Raw genomic sequence first — 18,931 nt, forward strand, 5'->3', positions numbered from 1 at the left:
GCGCTGGCAAGCTTTTTTTTTCCTTTTGCTGTGACTCATTTTCAAAAGCTTCTGGATTTTTTTTTTTTTTTTTTTTAATATATATACACTGTTTGACCCAGCAGTGCATAACCTCAGGTGTTCCACCGTTTTACTTCTGAAGAAAACATTCTGGGATTAAAGCCATATAACACATGCATAATTCTGCACATTGAATTAAGATGCACCCTGATGACCAAAATCTGCTGTTTTCTAGCTTGATCAGCCCTGACTGGTGACTGCCCGGTCTAAATAAAAATAAAAAATAAAAAATCAGATCACCAAGTGCAAATTTAACTCACCAGCAGGTCACACTTATGGTGCTCTTTGAAGTAGACACAGTCCAGAGGAGCTCATCTCAATTTGAGCTATTTTTAGAATCGGTGAAGCGTTGAGAATTAAGACAGACCACGAAGCAACAGAATAGATTTTCATGTTGTTCAAAGTCCTGATTTAAGCATGAATATCATATCTATGTTTATGGCCAAAGCTTAGACTTAAAGTAGTAGCATAAATAGTTTTTATCCGTATTTGTATGTAGCATGCACATGTATGCATGATATTGACAGCTCTTGAGTTCAAGGCCCCTTTTGTTGCTTTTATCTTAGTTAGCAATCTCAGTTAAAATAATGTTTGGACTTGAAGTAAACATCTAGAAAATGATTCAATCCATAACAAAAACGTTCACTTTGGTGGCAAATACATACATATATATGTAATATGGACATTGAAGGAACAGTAAAACTTTGTTTAGAGGCATTTTCATCTAAAAGACCCATATGAAGGTATTTAAAACAAAGTTGTTTCTTATATTTTATATTACCTGATGAGATATGTCTCTCATTCATTCAGGTTGCGAAAGAGCTCAGAAGAGCAAGACTTTGAGCAGCTGACAGGAAGAGGAAATGTAGTACAACAAAGATTTTATTTTTTTTTTTAGCTCTTGACCTCTGTATGCGTCATTGCTGTTTTTGGAAATGTTGACAGAATTTGGGAAATCTGAAATTGAAATACTGAAACTGCTGTTGTTGCATTAGCCACTCTCACCATGTTAACTTCAAATATCAGCTGCTGAAGCGGCTGTTAAATATCAACATATTAATAATTTAGTCTTTGTTTGAAAAAAAAAAAAGAATATAGTAAAAACCCTGTTTTACAGGTACAGCTCTGTGTGAGAGCACTTCTCTGCCTAATATAAATAATTCCCGACCGCTTATGACAGGAGGGCAATGAAATATTTCTACTGGTGTTCTTATATTGTCCTGTATTATAGCTCTTAGAGAGAAATTAGAATTGCCTTGGTATCAGCAGGTCAAAGCTTTACAGAAAATTGAGATTGGAAATCAGCTGCAAAAGTCTGATGCATCTCTACATGTAATAAATTTACTCAATCAAGGGCGGGTGGATAGTCTCCTGATGTAATCATGAAATGCTGGATCCTGTAGCGTTGGAGAAATTGAAAGCTATGACCTCAGTCTTATAAGCCAAGCTTCCAAATGTTGCCATAATTTGAATATTAAATGAAACCCCCCCCCCCCCACCTCCATGCAAAAAGCCCGAGCATAGCTTAAGGCTTAAGTGATTGTTTCTTTTTGGATGTTATCTCCGTTGACATGAATTTACAATAACATTTACCAGCACAGTTTTGTTCTACAGGCCTCCCATCACCCCCCCAAGCCCCCAGCAGCATTCAAAACTGCACCCCACTCCCCACGCCGTGATGATAAATCCATCGCGCCTTCACCTGTGCCTCTTTGTGCTTCCATGATTGTGATTTATGAGTTAAGCCGAATCCCGAACAAAAGGCCACAAACGCTTCCCAGCAAAGACAGACACAAAGGAGAGGAAAGAAACAAGCACGGTTTGGAAGAAAATGCTGACGAGGGAGGCTTTCTAATGCCATGTAGCTCATATGTGTTTTTGTAATTTCAGCCAAGCAGATATGAGTGTAAAGGCTGTTTGCAACAATGTGGGTCACTGCTGAACGTGCTTCTGAAGACTGAAGATTACGCGGGGTTTTATTGCAGACAAAAGAGATGGAGGGATGACGACCAGGCAGATAGCTTAAAAAGGCTTGGGCATAAATGAAAATAATACAATTGCTAGATAATAATCCAAAAGAGTGATGGATTATAGTCGAAAAAGAACAACAACAAAAAAAAGAAAGCAACTGCAGCTCATTTCAGTATGAATTTGGCTCAAATTTGTAGATGGAAAAATATTAAATATACTTAATGCCTGGTATAAATATTTATAACTTCCATGTAGTCTTTATATAACTATTTTAATTGCAAATACAACAAAAAATAAAAATTACATACGGGTTTTGACTTTTTGTTTGTAGGTTAATCAAATGCAAGGACTCATCACCATAAAGGTATTAAATTAGAGAATTACTTCCAAAAATCTTTGCAGTAATCTCATCAAAGATCAATTTTGCTGGGTTGTGAATAAATAAAAACAAGACTTACACTTCCCTTTCAAAATAATGGAATATATTAGGTTTGGAGTTGGAGAGAGAGGAAGAATAGTTAATGGGCAAATAATGACAAAATTACAACAAAAGACCGAGGAAAGTCATTGCCATTCTGTTATGATTATATTATGCAAAGATTGTAAGAAACCACTGGTGGAATAAAAAAAAGCTACAATTAGCATTTTTAATCCAGAAGGACACTGAAAAGCAAGATAACCAGCTTGAAATAACCTGGTGGAGTTTCTCAGGGTTAAACCTTCTCCCAGTATGTTATTATGTCAGATTTTCACCACATCACTTTAATTTGATCTGTTATCCACGTCTTACTGTATGAACTACCAAACACAGAGATCCAGCACTTTGCATGTCAAAACACATTGCACGTAACTTAAGTGTTTTGACCATTTTAGACTAATAAATGCAAAAGTTAAAACATATGTACCTCAGATATTTCTACAGCAGTCAGGCTTTAAGTATGGATGGATGGATGGATGGATGGGTGGATGAATGGGTGGGTGGATGGATGGATTGATGGATGGATGGATAGCTAAAACTGAATGCACATCAACCTTAAAAAGATGGTGGCAGCATTATGATGTGGGAGTGGTTGTCTTCTGAGGGAAACTGGTTATAGAATCAGGGGAGAATCAGCAAGAAAATGAAATTTTCCCACACTCTTTTTCTTTTTGTCTTTTTCCCCCTACAATCCAGAGATGGAAAATTAAACAAATTCCACAAAGTCTCCAGCAAATATGTCGAAGTATATAGAAAAAGAAATCCATGTACATTCATCACCTCAGCCTGACTTGGCTGTGCCTCACCATTTCCCTACGACATGGCTCTGTCTGAGTGACTCACCAACGCTGGTGATCCGCTGAGTGACCAGGTCCTTCAGCAGGGCGTCCAGCACGGGGCTGTGCCTGGGGTACAGCTCGTATCGGTTGATCCCGATGTGGAAACGCAGCCAGTTGGGGTAGGATTCTGCTGTCGCCTCAGCAGTTGGAGAAAACTCGTCTTCGTCCTCGTTCCCCTCCTCGTTATGCCTGGGGGACAATAAAGCAAGAATGAGAGGGGAGGGCAATGTTTGACAGGAGTTTGTTTCACATAGGTTTAGTGATGTAAGGAAATATGTAGAGGAACATTATAAGACTATGCAGAAACTGAAAGTTTGTCATGATAGATAGATAGATAGATAGATAGATAGATAGATAGATAGATAGATAGATAGATAGATAGATAGATAGATAGATACTTTCAAAACACTAACATTAGTGAAGTATTTTCTCTATTACCATCATCTTCTTAACATTAACAGTTAGACATACAAAGAACTGATCACTGTTTTCTTGACTATTCAACTTACCATCCCTGGTTTCCTGTGGCTCTCGGATAAAACCTGATATCATTGTTGACGTTAAACAAAGTATCATCATCCGTGAGTGGAGGAAGGTCAACCTTGTATAAGGGATGCTCAAACAAAGCCGACAACCGTGAGAGAGCCTGGGCAGAGGCGGTGCGACCCACGCTCGCGTCACCGATCAGCGGCTTGCGCTCTTTCGCCGACGGTCCCGTCCGCCCGCGGGAGTCCCCGGCTCTGTCCACGCCCGCCGCGCTCTTTTCCAGCGAGTGGGACGTGAGGTTTGAGCTGGGCTCGTTGCTGAAATCCTGCAAGATCCTCAGCGTGTGTTTGTTAGGCCAGCCCGCCTCGGCGGCCGACCTGGCGCGCTGCTTCCCCCAGCCTTGAGAGTCCCTAGCCGGGTGCTGCGCGCACTGGCAGCCGCCCTCCTCGCCGTCCGCTCCGGCAGCTCTTTTCTCCAGCTTTGGCAGCAAGTCTATCATGATGTGCAGAGTGCACGCAACTAAAAACACCATGAGGATCAACACTCTGAATTTACGAAACAATATCATGGTTATTTATGGGCTATTGTTTTTTGTCTCCCTACAAACAGAGCAGGCTTTTTTGGTCCAACAGTAGTATGCTATGAGAAGGCAGCAATATAACTATCTTCCATTACCATTTTACTCACAATAAGCGCTAGGAATCCCATCGTATTTAAGAGTCATGTTTAATTTGTAGTGGTCCAAAATCTTCATGTCCTGACAGGTGGACTTGCATGTAAAGCGCTCTTCCTGTGTTGCCTTCTTGAGCTGGATGTTGGTGTCAGGAGGACGGCGGTGGGAATAAATGTTTCAGAAGATGTAACAAAGAGGAGCAGGGTCCCGTTAAACGCATCGATGCTCTTCCTTTAACCTGCTTCCCAGCGCGGAGTGAGACATCAAACCAGCCATAACTGCTTTCTGTTCAAATGTAAAGTCACAACAGAGGTAGATTTCACTTAATCCGCTTTCCAGTGATAGCTGCAATTAATTTCTAAGACCAGAAATTGAAGAGGAAGAAGTAGAAGAAAAACATTCCGTAAAAAGAGGATGTTATCGGGTGCCTGGATGCTCGGATGCTGCTCCACTTCTTCTTCTCTTTTTTTTTTTTTTTTGTTTTTTTCCCTACTGCGAGGGTCGCTGAAGTGAAATCAGATGCTGCCTGGCAGGTGTTGCGATCCAGGTCGTGATTTTGTCCTCTCAGCACCACCTTGTCTCTCCCTCCAAGTGTTCGTCCAGGGTGGGTCTGCTAAATCTTAGACATCTGAGCCCAGCCTCGGTGGCGTCATGAGGAAGAGATTGGCTGCGTCCTCGCACATACAAGCAGCGCCACTGTGACATGAAAGGCGAGCTTTAGGGATGAAACGCTCGGGGAGCGGACAAGTTGCAACTCTCTGGTGTGCAGCCAGAGGGCGTTGGCGCAACCTGAACCTTCCGGAGGTCCAATTTTATTTTATTTTATTTTATTTAATTATCTATTTTTTCAACCCCCTACAGGTTAAGTCTAATGGTTCTAAAAGTGAGATTTCTGGACACTGAATATTTAATTACTTTAGTATAATAACGATTATGTTACAACTCTTAAAGTTGTAGTGCTTTGAGATAAATTAATCTTTTATTGGAGTGAACATTTGAGAAATATTAACATTAAAATAAGACAATATTTAGCAAAATTATGACCACATTTACAGGTTTTTCTTTGCACAGGTCTTCCTTGGTAGTACCCAGTGAAAGCGTGGTAAACTCTCACTAATCTAGCCCCTGCTTTTTCGTACGCATCACGTTTCTTCTAAAAAAAAAAAAAAAAAAAAAAAAAAGAGGTCTTTAAGTCTTTACTGCACTTAATAAAAGGAATTAAAAATAAACAGATTCAAAACAAATAGAAAGTGACGGTCAAAAAACTGTGTTACTCCCAGACTTTATAATTGAGCTGCTCTGTCTTTCATAAACTAATTAGTCCATAACCAATCAAAAGGCACCACGTAATAACCTTAAACACAATACAATTACAGATTCTTATCTTTTCCAAATAGCAGAGTGAAAAAATAAACTCATTACGTAATCACAAAATAACAGTTTGTATGAAGTTTCAAAATATGTATATGGCTCCTACACCCAGGTTCAGGTCGGGGTCCCACTCGGGGCCACAGATATATTGCCGTAGGGTCTTGAGATATTCTTCAAAATATAAATGCCAGAAAAGCAATAATAAGAAAGCACAGGCGTTTTGTAAATAGTGTAAATCATACAAGACCCAACTTAAACAAATAAAATCAACATATTGGCAAATATTTTGGCTGTCGATTGAACAATACCATGAAGAATCAAAGTCAAAAGCTTCCTGCTCTTTTTTATTTTTGACTCAGAAACTGGAAAGTTTGAGAACCACCACTGCTACAGATCATCCTTAATACTGAATTCTCTCTTATGTTTTCTCCTCTTCGGTTCTCCTTACAAGTTTCGAAAGCTTATGGTTTGGGGACTGAAACAACCAGCATGATGGGACAAGCTTTATGTCGTGGCTGATGAACAATTTCTCCTTGCTGATTTGACCATAACATAAGGAGACCAAATAACAGCAGCTGATACGGCATCATTAGGGCAGCCCAGGAGAGTGAGCATGCGAACTGGAGCATGTGAGGCTGCTGTGTGCGAGCGTGGGCACAGGTTAACCCAGAAACTGATGTACTGTCTGCTTTCCTCTGCAGGAGAAATTTAAGGGAGTTAATCCCACAAGTAGAACCATTGAAGAGCTTTTTTTTTTGGGCTGCAGAGGAGCTTCCAGCAGCAAAAACAACAAAACCATTGACTGACCAAGTAAGATGTCAGTTGAAAGCTTAAAAGGGGAGGAGTGTGTTTTAAAGGCTGGCCATGATGGTGATGGAGAAACTATCTTTTCCTTTTGTTTTCTTATAATTACAATTAAATTTCAAACAGTCAAACCAAAAATGACAACAAATTGTTTTCCATCTAACAGTTTTTTTCTCGTTCTTTCTTAGTCTTTCTTTCTTTGTCATAAAGCATAAGTGTGTGATGATTTAATTTGAGCATTTTAAATAACATAACCAAAAGTGTACCATTACATAGCAATCGAGAAATGATGTAGGAGGATCTTTATACTCAAAGTAACACATACAAAACACGCTGGCGACAGAGTTGGTGCTAGCCTATGATGGATGTCTATCAAAATGTAATCAAGGCCAAGAAAGTGCCTGAACAAGTCTTTATGTTGTAATATTTCAATCACTATTAGTTAGTAACCTTTCTATTTGTAGCATTTACACAAATGGCTCTTAGATTTAGTGGATAACAACAGACTGTATGGCAGTAAAACAGTGGAGGTTTAGTAAAGTGATGTGCAGAAACGTTTTCCTTTTTACACATCGAAATGTATGTTTGCTGGAAAAACTCATATGTCAGAATAACACCCTGAGTTTGGGCCATTCCAAGAGAAAGTCTAAGGTTGTATTTAAGTGGTAGACTGCCAAAGGATAGGAATAAAGGCTTGTAGATGTCACTTTTTCTTGTTTTTCTAACAGTGAGGAGGTTTTTAAAAAATATTTTAATTTACCTAATTTTTCACACTGTAAGCAAAAATAAATATGGGCCCTCTTCCACCCGTCTGTGCGTTGGCAAAAAGAAACATTTGTATCACAAAGAACATGAAATTTGTGTGCTACAAATTAATTCAGTGTTTATTTCTTACATGAAAATGTAGTCATTTAAAAAATGCTCAGTTTACACTTTTTTTTTTTTACAGAAAACATAAGGGTTTGTGTTTCAGCGTTTTCTTGCCTCAATGATTAATTTCACTCAAAGGTGGATTTTTGTCCAAAATGTTAAAGTGAAAGGATTTATTACAGCAATAAGAGATTAATGTTAAGGATTTTTACGCATCATTACCAGGGATTCCAAGTAACCATGAACGCATCATTCCACACTAAAATAGTACAATTATTGACTTCACACACATGTATTTCTATCAAAAGGGCAGAGTTTATACTCATCCTTTCTCTCCAGCGGCTCTGGCAGGATGGGACTTGTTGCAGCTGCTTCTTTTGTTACACAACTAATAACTGCTTGGGAGCATAAATGCTAAAGACCACCAAACACGTTCACTGAAAACACTATTCCTTTTTAAGCAATGGTTCTTGGGAGTTTAAACCTCCACTTTTCTAACTTCCTGTGACACCTAGCTATGTTGCAGTGCAAACAGGAGCAAGTTGTGCTGTTTTATTTCCATCTTCTTCCATAAAATTACAAAAACTTTGTAGGCATTTATGTTTACGAAATAAGACATTACAGTAATTAAAAAAACAGGAAAACATTATGCAAGGGTTCAGTTAATTCTCTCCAAACCGAGTACAAGGCAGACATCTGATTCGAAAACTTTGAGTTCTTCTGTGAGAGAATGTTTCTCTTTAGACTGAACTTTGAGGTTTGTAACACTTTTGAAAGTTAAAATATTTATTTTCAGACAAACGAAACCCCAAAAGAGCATAAACTATTTCAGCTATTTCAAACAGAGACCCCTGTCAGACATGCACATAAAGAATGTAATTTTAATCAAAGGTTTAAATCATGCTAACTACATTCCTCACATATTATTCCTTGATTTTAGACATTTTGCAGTCAAAATACACCCACCTGCTGCAGCAGAGGTTATCTGTCTATTTCCTGATGAATTTGGAAAACCTTTTCATGTTAACTATGGGAACGCTGCAGACTGAAAGCAATTACTGCCATTGGCACTTGGGTCTGGGCTGGGCTAGATTTCTGTCTAACTTGGAATAAATGACCCGCACTTTAAAGCCTTAAAGTTTCACTTTGCCAAATGCAGACTTTTGTCTGCCAGAAACCAATAGCGAAAGTCTAGTTAAGCACTTTGTATTTAGCTCTGTCAAATCATACCAAAGTCAGAAATCTAAGCTAATTATGCATATTTTCTTGGCTTGCTTGTGCTTGCTTTGCACGACTCATGGCTTGGGCCAAACTGGAAGAGCTTCTTCTGGCTTCTGTCTCTCCTCCCAAAGGTGTTGAGCTGGATTGTGTAGCCACGGCTAGATTTGTTCACCCAAATAAAGCAGGATCTAAAAGTTAACAAGCCCATGAAATGATATCCCTATTGCGAGCTTGGCGTCCAAATGTACAACTAGCAAAAAAAATAAATAAATAAAAAATAAAAAGTTATGCACAGACATAACTGGATACTTCCAATGTCAAAGTTATTATCTGTGAATTATATAATTTTCAGCCACACAAAACCCCTAAAAAAACAATAATAAAAAAACACAAGAGGGATTTTGTATCATTTGGAGGTGCAAGTGAGAACCAGTTGCTTTTGGCACACAATATCCATGTGGTGTTGCCAGTGGGAAGAGAACAGATTCAGTCATTTTCGCTTTTCTTGTCTCTTTCAAGAGGGCAGGTTCAGACTGAATTTCTTATCTCAAGGCAGAAAATGTATCTTATGAACAGACATGTATTTTGCTATATGTATTTTAAAATGCATGTTTTCTCATGCAGTTTGTGTTTTAAGCTACTGGGTAGATAGACCGCTCATCCTTGACTTGTGTCTGGAAGGATAAAAAAGATTTTTATTGCAGACTAGTCTAATTGTTGTTGTGATCAAGTGGTATTTATGTGAAGTTGGATTATTGGTTATTTCCTGAGGCAACGAGCTGCATTTGAGGCTGAAGCACAGCATCAAAGTCGTTTCTTCTATTGGTGGCGCAGAAACACGACACTTCGTGATCTTCAGAGTCTCCTTAAGAGACCTTTACCCGGCTGGTTCGGCTCTCTGGTCGTATTTTGTTTTGATGGCAACGCAGAGCATTTAGGAAAATTGCTTGAATTTTTTTGAGGCAAACCATTACGGATATTTATACCTATAAATAATACATATGACGAGAAAAAAAGAAAAAAAACAACAAATGCAAATGAATAAACATAAATTTGAACAGAATAGTTTTGTAATCTAATGCATTTTTGATATCTTCATGATTTTCTGTATAAAATAGCTAGTAATGGAAAACAAGAATGAGAGAAAAACTAACACATCAGATGAGACAAAGAAATAAAAAAAATCATTACAAAACAGATGAAAGAAAAACAGGAACTTACATGCATAGGTTGGGATAATCCATCCATCCATCCATCCATCCATCCATCCATCCATCCATCCATCCATCCATCCATCCATCCATCCATCGTCTTCCACTTATCTCAGATAGGACTGCAGAGGTAACAAAAGTGAAAAAGAGTAAACTTTTCCTTCTTATTCTTGAGGATTTTCTGGCATTTTCAGTCCAAATAGAAAATATATGCTTTCCAGTAAATTCTGGATCCCAGTTCAGTGGGATCTGATAAATTTTCCTCCAAAAATTAGGGAATTAATTTCCACTGAAAATGGTTAATCCTGTGACGATCATTAGAACGTTGCTATTCAGGATTCGGAAAAAAAAAGAAAAAAAGAAAAAAGAAAAAAGTTTGCCCTGTTTGTTCCTCAGACTATTAGTTTGGTGTTGCACAAACACAACGGTGAGATCGTGACCACAAAAAAGATTGCTGCAGGTCTGACAAGGGATTCAAAGAAGCCTCAAAAGATTATGAAATCAAGCATTCGACTGTACAAAAAGAAAAAAAAAAAAGATGCAAAAGTCGAGGACATTAAAAACAGCAGGCAAAATGTCCAGTCTTGGCAATCCAAGAAAGTTTATCCTGAAAACAGACTGCAGGATGTTAAAGGGGCCTCTAAAACCACTAGGGCAGACTCTTGCTAATGTTGATGTGAAAGTTCATGCTTCTGCAATCAGAAAGTATCTAGACAAGTTAAACCTGTACGGGAGGTGTGCATGGGCGCATGTTTAGAAACCAGAGCAGAGGAAATATTTGGCATAGACAAAATCCAGCATTCAAGACAAACAACTATGACAAATCAACTCTGAAGAAATCCCTCAAAAACGACACGGCTGAAAGTGAGGAGTGGAACAAGTTTTCTTTCAACCAATGTCAGACAACAATCCTCTCATAAATTAGGTGATGAATGTGTCCTTGCTTTCCCCTTTATTCATTTATTTTTTATTGATATTTTTTTGTTTGTTGAGTAGAGTGCTGTTGGAGTTTACTTTTAATTAAATTATTATTTCTTTGCTTAACACTTTTTCCTCGCATTGCTATTTTCTCCTACTTCCCATCGATGCATCTGCAGTGATTACTTTACAGTGATTACATTAACTTTGTCATTTTTTTCCTGTCCTTATCTGGATTGCTTTGATATTTATGTCTTTACACTCAATAAATAAATGACATTTTTGTGAATTGGTGCTGCATAAATAAACTGAACAGAAAATAAATGAACTCATTTATATTTGAAAAGAAGAGAGCAGAGAGAGAAAAAAAAATGGTGACCTGAAATCAAAGATTGAAAAGAAAAAATCAAAAGATACTCGGGATTCAGGTCTTATTTGGCACATTGGAGTTCTCAGAGAAATATGTTTGTGTCTGTCTCTGTGTCTGAAAGATTGACCCGAGGGCTTGTCTGTTCCTGAGGTAGGCAGCAAGACTATTCAAAGTTCAACTTGATTTCCCAGACCTCACAGATCAAGATACAAGAGCAAAGTTTCAAAGTAATGCAAGACCGATAACTCTGACCGAGATGAAGCCACATCACCGGTCTGATCCAGTGAATCAGACGTACACACATCTCCCAAAGGAGCAATGGTGAGAAAAAAAAAAAAAAAAAAAAAACATTTTTTATGACCGTCTTCCATGAAAGGATAAAAACTCCATCAGTTCAAGCTCGGGCTGGCAGTTATACGAGTGTGATGATTTGTTAACAGTTCATTTCAAGATGAAAGATAAAAGGGTGTGTAAATTTTCTAGGCGCAGAAGTTATAATTGGGGACTAATCTCAGGCAGTAAAGCAATGAAAATGTTCAGAATCGGCTCGATGTTGGGTGTAACAGGCTGATGAAGGAAAGGAAAGGCTGACTGAGGGACTCTGAGCTGGTGACTGAAATGGAGAGAAGCGAAGTGAGTGTGAGGGTGGGTGCTGAGCAGTGACACATTTACTCACTTGACAGAGAACAAGCTGGAAAATGGACTTCTTTGGGGACATGCGAGGGACATTGTGTGAAAGGAGGCCATAGTTGATGGTAATTTCTAGGCTATACTCTAAAGAAAAAAATCTTCTAACCCCTAAACATAAAATCTGTTTTATCAATGAAGCAAGCTTTACTTCCACGAGTTGGGAGTTTAATTGTTGTAAAGTCAATGTTGTTCTCAAGCTTTCAGGCTTAAAACAAAGACATCAAGCAAGAATGAATAATTCATCAGTCTTACAGCGCATGGCAGAAATTTTCATTTGCGTTGAATTGCTCGAAATTTCCACATTACGACCACAAAGTATTCAAAAAAGGTTTTATGCAAAAGAATCTCGCAGAGCACCATCTTGTTGAGAAGTCGGTGGATAACGACGCATGATTTTCAATGTTTCAACAAACAAAAATCTGAAAAGTAGGGTGTACATTTGTATTCAACCCAAGTCAATGCTTTGCACAAACACTTCTCTCTGAAATTATAGCCGGAAATGTTTTTGGGGAGGCGCATGGCTCCAACAGCTTTTTACATCTACAGAAACCCATTCTGCTTTGCAAAATGGCTCAAGCTCTGAAAGAGTCTTAAAAAAGTCTTAATTAGATTTAGGTCTGAAACTGTGACGATGCCGCACGTTTAACATGGTTTGATTGAAACCCTGTCATGTTGCTCCGGTTGTGTTTAAAGCTACTGAGGTGATTCTTTGCCTCAGTTGCACGACTTTGAGGCCTTCAAAGGTCATTTTCTGAGACTCAATTACACACAGACTGCCAATTAGAAGCCCTTAGAGTCAATGGGTTTTATTTAGAGGTATCAAATTGAATCTGTCTGTAAGCAAATTGCTACAAAAGTCTTCACATATTTATTTGGAAAAACAATTTGGAAGCCATGCATGCATAGTTTTTCTTTTCAACTTTACAGTTTTGCGAAACTTGATGCGGATCTGTCATATTAAATCTCAATAAAACACACTGGAGATTGTGCAGCAAATTATTTTCATGTACAGGCTGCTCTTAATTTGCAAGTCATAACAGGAAACAGAACAAGACTGGTGGTCCCGTTGTGCTGATCGGTGGATTGCGAGCCCTCACAGAGCAGAGGAAGATAAAGGCAGCTACTGCGGCCGCTGACCTGTCCGTCATCCGAGGACTTGGGCGTGAACCCTTTTCTGTCTGGTCTGTCATCCACTCATCAGCTGACAGTGTAGCTGACAATGTATTGTTACTCACTGTCCCAATTCATTGCACAATCAAAGGGCAGATGATTGACATCTGTTGTCTGTACTTCTCCTTTCGCTTTCTAAAAATCAGCATAAAACAAGTTGTGGGATTTATTTTGTTTTCTTTTTCTGATGTTGTCATGTCTTGAAAATGCAAACGCAACGTTCCTTTGAGTGCAGCTGTGAAAATTAATGTCTTTTTGGTGTAATATAGACCGAGCCTGACTCAAGAATTGTTGGCAGCATGTGGAAAGCAGTGCAGGCTCACTAACCCAGACTTATTACGCCTGCATTAACAGAAAAAAAAATATGATACTGCTTTTAAACAAGCATTTGAAAACCTACTTACTGTTTTCTTATAGCAATAATTAATCTTTCTGATAACCGACTATTTTTGCCACAGAAGAAATATTTTTCTTTTTGTCTTGGATAAAAGCAATTTGGTAATAGAACGCTTTTGTTTTAAATGGTGTTATTACTTAAACCTATCACACTGTGGGAATCTTATAACAGGCCATGCCCGACCCGCTAAGAAGAACACGCACTGCAACTTTAAGTTTAATTGAAAGGTCTACAGCTTTCAAAGTTGTTGTTTAGAGGCTGTGTTTAGTGAGTTAGTTAAGCTCTGGAACCAAATACACGAGATGTTGAAATGTGAATAAACTGTTGGCTTCCTTAAGTCTAGACAGAAAACATCACAGTGAGCTGCAGCTTACCCAAAGATTGCTTCATCAGGTCGTTTTTAATCCTGTCTCAGCTTTTTAAATACATATTTAAATACTTTTCTTTTCTTGCTAAATTTATTTCTTGTTTGCAAAATATTTCTCATCTCTGTTCCTTGGTCCTTTTTAAAGCATTTGAATCCCCTAATGCACGAAGCGTATGTTGAACTTGACCTGCAGATCATCAGACATGGTTCTTTTCATCAGAAATTGTAAGGACTATTTATTTATTTTTTTGAAGTTTGGAAGTTTTTTTTTTTTTTGATTTAATCAATAATGTCAGTACACCACAAACCCATTAAACCAATCCAGATTTTGAGGATGTGACTAATGAAACAAGAGCAACTTTATTAAGCCTTAATTTATTTACTAAAAAAAGATGGCTGTATAAGCAGTCTGGTGAGTTTTAAAGGCATTCAGACAAAATGTTAAGGCATTCTGATCAACCCACACTACTGAGTTTCTAAACTGTTTAGGAACGATGTTTTAAAGGTAAGGACAGCCTGCTCTGGCTCAAAGCGTGATGAAATACGCCGCTGAAGGTTCTACCTGGAGCGCAGGGTTATCATGACATCTTGATGGTCATTGACCAGGAAAACAGCTCGTGTGCTGATGTGGCACTCTCCACGCTGATTTGTGTATTTACAGTTCAGTTTGTGAACAACAGGCTAGCCATTCACTCTCGCCGCCTCCCCACGACTTTAACAGGCAGTTTGTTGCTCAAGAGTCTGTCATAACTCTACAGTAATCCGTCGTGGGCCACATCCTGTTAGTGCTCTGCTCCCACTCGCTTGTTGACACACAGGTCATTGCGGGGCATTCACTTTGGCACTAAGATTCAGACATAAAACGATGTGACAGACACTCAAATATAGAGAGCAATAGGCATTTCTTTTCCCATTACGGTGCCAGTGTGTGTGCACGATGACATGTCCCCTGTTGTGTTTGGCCACGACTTTTCATCCAGGAAGCCCATAATTAGACAGGACCGGCCTCTGCCAAGGAAGGATGAGGTTAAGGAGTGGGAGTGAGTGGCCTGTTTTGCTCTGTGGTTTTTAAAACGAAGCGTAATTATAGGAGAGACACCCCTGCTGGACCTCAATGACACATTTCCTGTGATTACAGGAAATGACCGGTATTGATTGTAAGAAGAGAGGAAGAGTCATGTTTAATTGCATTAGAATAATTGCTTATTGATGGCCGGGGTGAGGCCTGTCGCTAATCATAAAGCTGTAGCCTGTCAGGTGTGAAACCTGTTTACGCCACAGCGGCCAGAAAGTTGGGAAACTCACTTGACCTCACCTTGTGGTTAAGTGAGTAAATTTCATCAGGTCTGAAAGCCGCGCAGTCCAGGAATTCTAGAAAAAGACGCGAAAGATCAGGACTATTTTCTACCCCCTAATCTACAGATAAACGGAAATTTTGTTCCACACTTAAAGGAGTTAAACGGTGTAACTGCTTCCTTTTTAAATCCCCTGAATGAATCAAATTAAGTTTCGACTGATTTTTCAAAACCTGCCAAGTAGGCATGAGCATAAATATGAGTAATATTTTTCTGGGTCACCTTGTGCACCACTCAGTCGTTATTGAGGATGTACGCCCTGGCTTTGCAGTTTCTCCTGCATTATGATTTTGTAGCTCTTTATTCTTCTAACAAGAGTAGAAATAAGGCCTGCAGATGCTTTCTGGTGTTTTGAAAAAAGACTAACAGTAGTCTAAAATTAGACTGAACCACACTCTTGGACATGTTGTGTTTTCAATGAGCTGCTTATTTATTTGGAGAAAGTCTGTGGACATCAATCTTCAAGTCCTGCCACAGATTCGGAAAAATAATTAAGGTCTGTGCTTTGACTGGACCACTCTAAAAACTGCATATGGTTTCATCCAAACCACTCAATTGCAGCTCTAACTTGATGTTTAATGCTGAGGGGAAATACTTCCTGGCCACAGTATTTGCAGCAGTTTTGCCCTGTATTTATCATGATCCCATCAACTCTGATTGTTTCTGCTTTAGGGAAGCCTCTTTACCACCGCCTTGATTCCTGGTATTTAGTGTTTCCACAAATGGCTTTTACCATTGAAAGTCCAAAAAGACCAAGCTTGTCTTTTGGACAATCTGACCAGATTAAAGTCCATCAGATGTCTGCCGTGTTCCCAATGCGACATGTGGAAAACTGTACCTGTTATGGATTTCTTTCTCTTTGCTAGTCATGCCAAAGAGAAATAAATCCCACTCTCTGAGTTTTAAGCCTTATTTAAAGTTATCCAGAACTTTCTCATGTGCTTCAAGAAGAGTTGTTTACAAAAACCAGAGAAGGCTTCACGGAATAACAGGATTTATAATGAGATTAAATCACGCTCGAGACTCTGTTTACTAAAATAAGGGCCAAATCAGCAGCTTGCATTGGGTTTTTATTTAAGGGTGTCACAGTAAAAAGGAGCAGAATGCAAATTCATACCAGAGTGAAAGACACCAGTTCCCCAAAAATAGCTTTCCTTCATAGTTCATTAGAAATCATAGCACAGTTTTTTAGATGACAGGGCTGCAGTAACAGATATGGTAATTGTGCTGTCAGCAGCATCATGTTTGCCTGTCTTGTTCACTAGCTCTGTATTTCTGTCCACGTCTCACAGTGGATGTGTTTTGAGCAAACCAGACAGCTTTGATCTTCAGCCAGGGACGGCGGCTTCGGGGCAGGCCATGGTGCAGAAAGTTGCCCCGCTCCCAGGTCACCGCGGTCTGGAAGCCAACACGGGATCACAGAGTAAACAAGTGGTTTTAGTCCGGGGAAAGCTGCGGGGCGGCCAACAGAAGGGCGTGTGTTTGCAGGGCCGTGCGTGCGTGTTATGCGCGTGTTTTGTTTGTGCCAAGGAGTCAAAAAAATACAGACTTGTCCATGACCTGCTGTCTCCCGGAGCTTTTTTAGAAAGTGTTGACTGCTTCATGTCTCAGCTGAGAACAATGATTGTGTACATTTTTCAACTTGTGTGCTCAAACTTCTTCAATATTGCTTTTTTTTTTCCTAGCACAACTCAGGCTGTAAAAGTACTTTCAGCCGATGATATTACGTTGAAGTGCTGCTAGGGGACATTTATGCCTTTCATTTGCAATGTCGTCATACGCGAGCTCCCCATCATCAAATTAACATGCAACACAAACAGACAGAGATGGATTTTAATCTAATCAGCTTAGCCATGACACTGCCAACTCCAGGAATTACTCTATGATGACTCATTTGCATAATTTGTGTCCTCAAATAAAATGTAACCATTTCATATCGTGTCAGATATGTCAAATTTGTTAAGACATTTATGTACCATGAACCACGCGTTTTAATGAATTTTTCAGCAGAAGATTTGTGTCAAATGTATTAAACGTGTCAAGGAATGACAGGTAAAATGTGAGTGGTCTTAAGATTTCCTCTTTTAAACAGCTAATAATGTGTAATTACCAACTTTTATCTCACTTCGGCCTTAATTTGTGAGGTAAGTGTAAAGTTTTTACACTTTGAGAACTTAAGATATTTCTGAAAATGTCCAAGCACTCCTTTTACATTGCCATTGCTTGATTTTTGTTGCATTAAACATGAAGCTATAAATCTTTTTGAAACCAACCCTCTTGGTTACATAACCACAAGTGAAGTGGGACAAGTGGGACATTTACAAATTTGCAAACTTTTGCAAAGCCATCGTCTGTAAAGAACTTAAAAAGATTCAAATTGATAAAATTCTACAAAGGTATCTATCAGGAGAGGAGTCTAAAAAATCCACAACTTCATAAATAAGCAGTGGCACAGAGGAAACCTTGATGAATAAATTGGAGAAACTTATTGAAACTACGTGTTTATTCATAACTGTTTTAAAAAAAAGTAGAATCTGGACAGGGATGTTGCCAGAAGTACAAAAGATGAGTGACACGAGATGATGGAGGGATTTCTGGTTAATGTTTTATAATGAAGACAGTCATCTTAGCATAGCCTGTCATCCAGGCTATGCTAAGATTTCTGGAAGATTGTGATTCAATCATATCAAACCAAACTGGAAATTTTGTTCACAATTTCAACAACTGAACATCACCAAGGTAGCCATAGTAGTAGTGATGGTGGTAGTATTTACGTTTTAGTTGAGGGTGCCTTCCTGAAATCCCATGCCAGCTTACAGAGAAGAATAAATACGTAATCAATAAACAATCAGCAACAGAAAATCAATAAACAAGATTTGACAACAGTTAAAGTTTGTGCTTAAGGAACGTAATCCAGTCTGAACAGGTGTTTTTTGAGCTGTGACTGATTTAAGGGAAGAAAATCTATATTCCTAATTACTGGAGGAAGTGAGTTCCAGCAGCGAGGAGGAGGGCGACTGAAAGCTTTGTTCCCCCATGGCGATAAGATGGGCAAAAGGAACAATAAGATAATTGGCAGACGGAGATCTGAGAGAGCAGGAAGCAGTGGCAATGTGAAGCAGGTCACACATATGAGGAGACATAGATGCGCTTTAATGTGAGAATTAAAATGTGAAAGTTTTTTTCGAGCTTCCTTGGGTAACCAGTGAAGGTGTTGAATAACTGGGGTAATGTGTTCTCTTGAGAGAATACAAATTACCTCTGCTGCAGAGATCTGAGGGAAACGGAGCCCATGGACGGACTTTGGAGACCAAAAGACGGAGAGTTGCAATAATTGGTCTGGAAGGTGATAAGGCTTTTGACAAGGCTGGCAACAGAATGGAGAGTAAAGATGGGACAAATTCAGTTAATGTTATGAAAGAGAAAGCATGCAGAGTGGTAATATAATTAATATGGGACTGAAAGGAGAGAGTACTATCAAGTATGACTCCCAGACTTTTACCCTGAGTGGAAGGATGAACAGGGGAAGTATCAACGTTAATGGAGGAACTGTGAAGTTTGGTTGCAGAAGAGATTGCACCAACTACTAAAAGTTCTGTTTAATTTCTAATATTCATGAGGCAGTCCGAAAAGGAGGAACTGGGTCTGGAGAAAACTTAGAGTGGGGTGTCCTCTGCACA

At 39.0% G+C, this 18,931-nt stretch overlaps 1 protein-coding gene across 1 annotated transcript in view; it reads right to left on the minus strand.

Annotated features, from left to right (window-relative positions):
• The window catches only part of fam20ca (FAM20C golgi associated secretory pathway kinase a), a 41,474-nt gene extending 36,228 nt beyond the window's left edge, over positions 1–5,246 (minus strand). The window contains exons 1-2 of the mRNA XM_015033655.1: positions 3,858–5,246; positions 3,353–3,537 (exon numbers count right to left, since the gene is read on the minus strand). Coding sequence (XP_014889141.1) covers positions 3,353–3,537; positions 3,858–4,402 — 730 coding nt within the window. The 5' untranslated portion in view covers positions 4,403–5,246. The remainder of the gene's footprint in view (positions 1–3,352; positions 3,538–3,857) is intronic.
• Between the last annotated feature and the right edge of the window lie 13,685 nt (positions 5,247–18,931).

The sequence above is a fragment of the Poecilia latipinna genome, unplaced genomic scaffold (assembly GCF_001443285.1).
Source record: "Poecilia latipinna isolate Pla-1442-1.1 unplaced genomic scaffold, P_latipinna-1.0 Scaffold275, whole genome shotgun sequence".
NCBI classification, from domain to species: domain Eukaryota; kingdom Metazoa; phylum Chordata; class Actinopteri; order Cyprinodontiformes; family Poeciliidae; genus Poecilia; species Poecilia latipinna.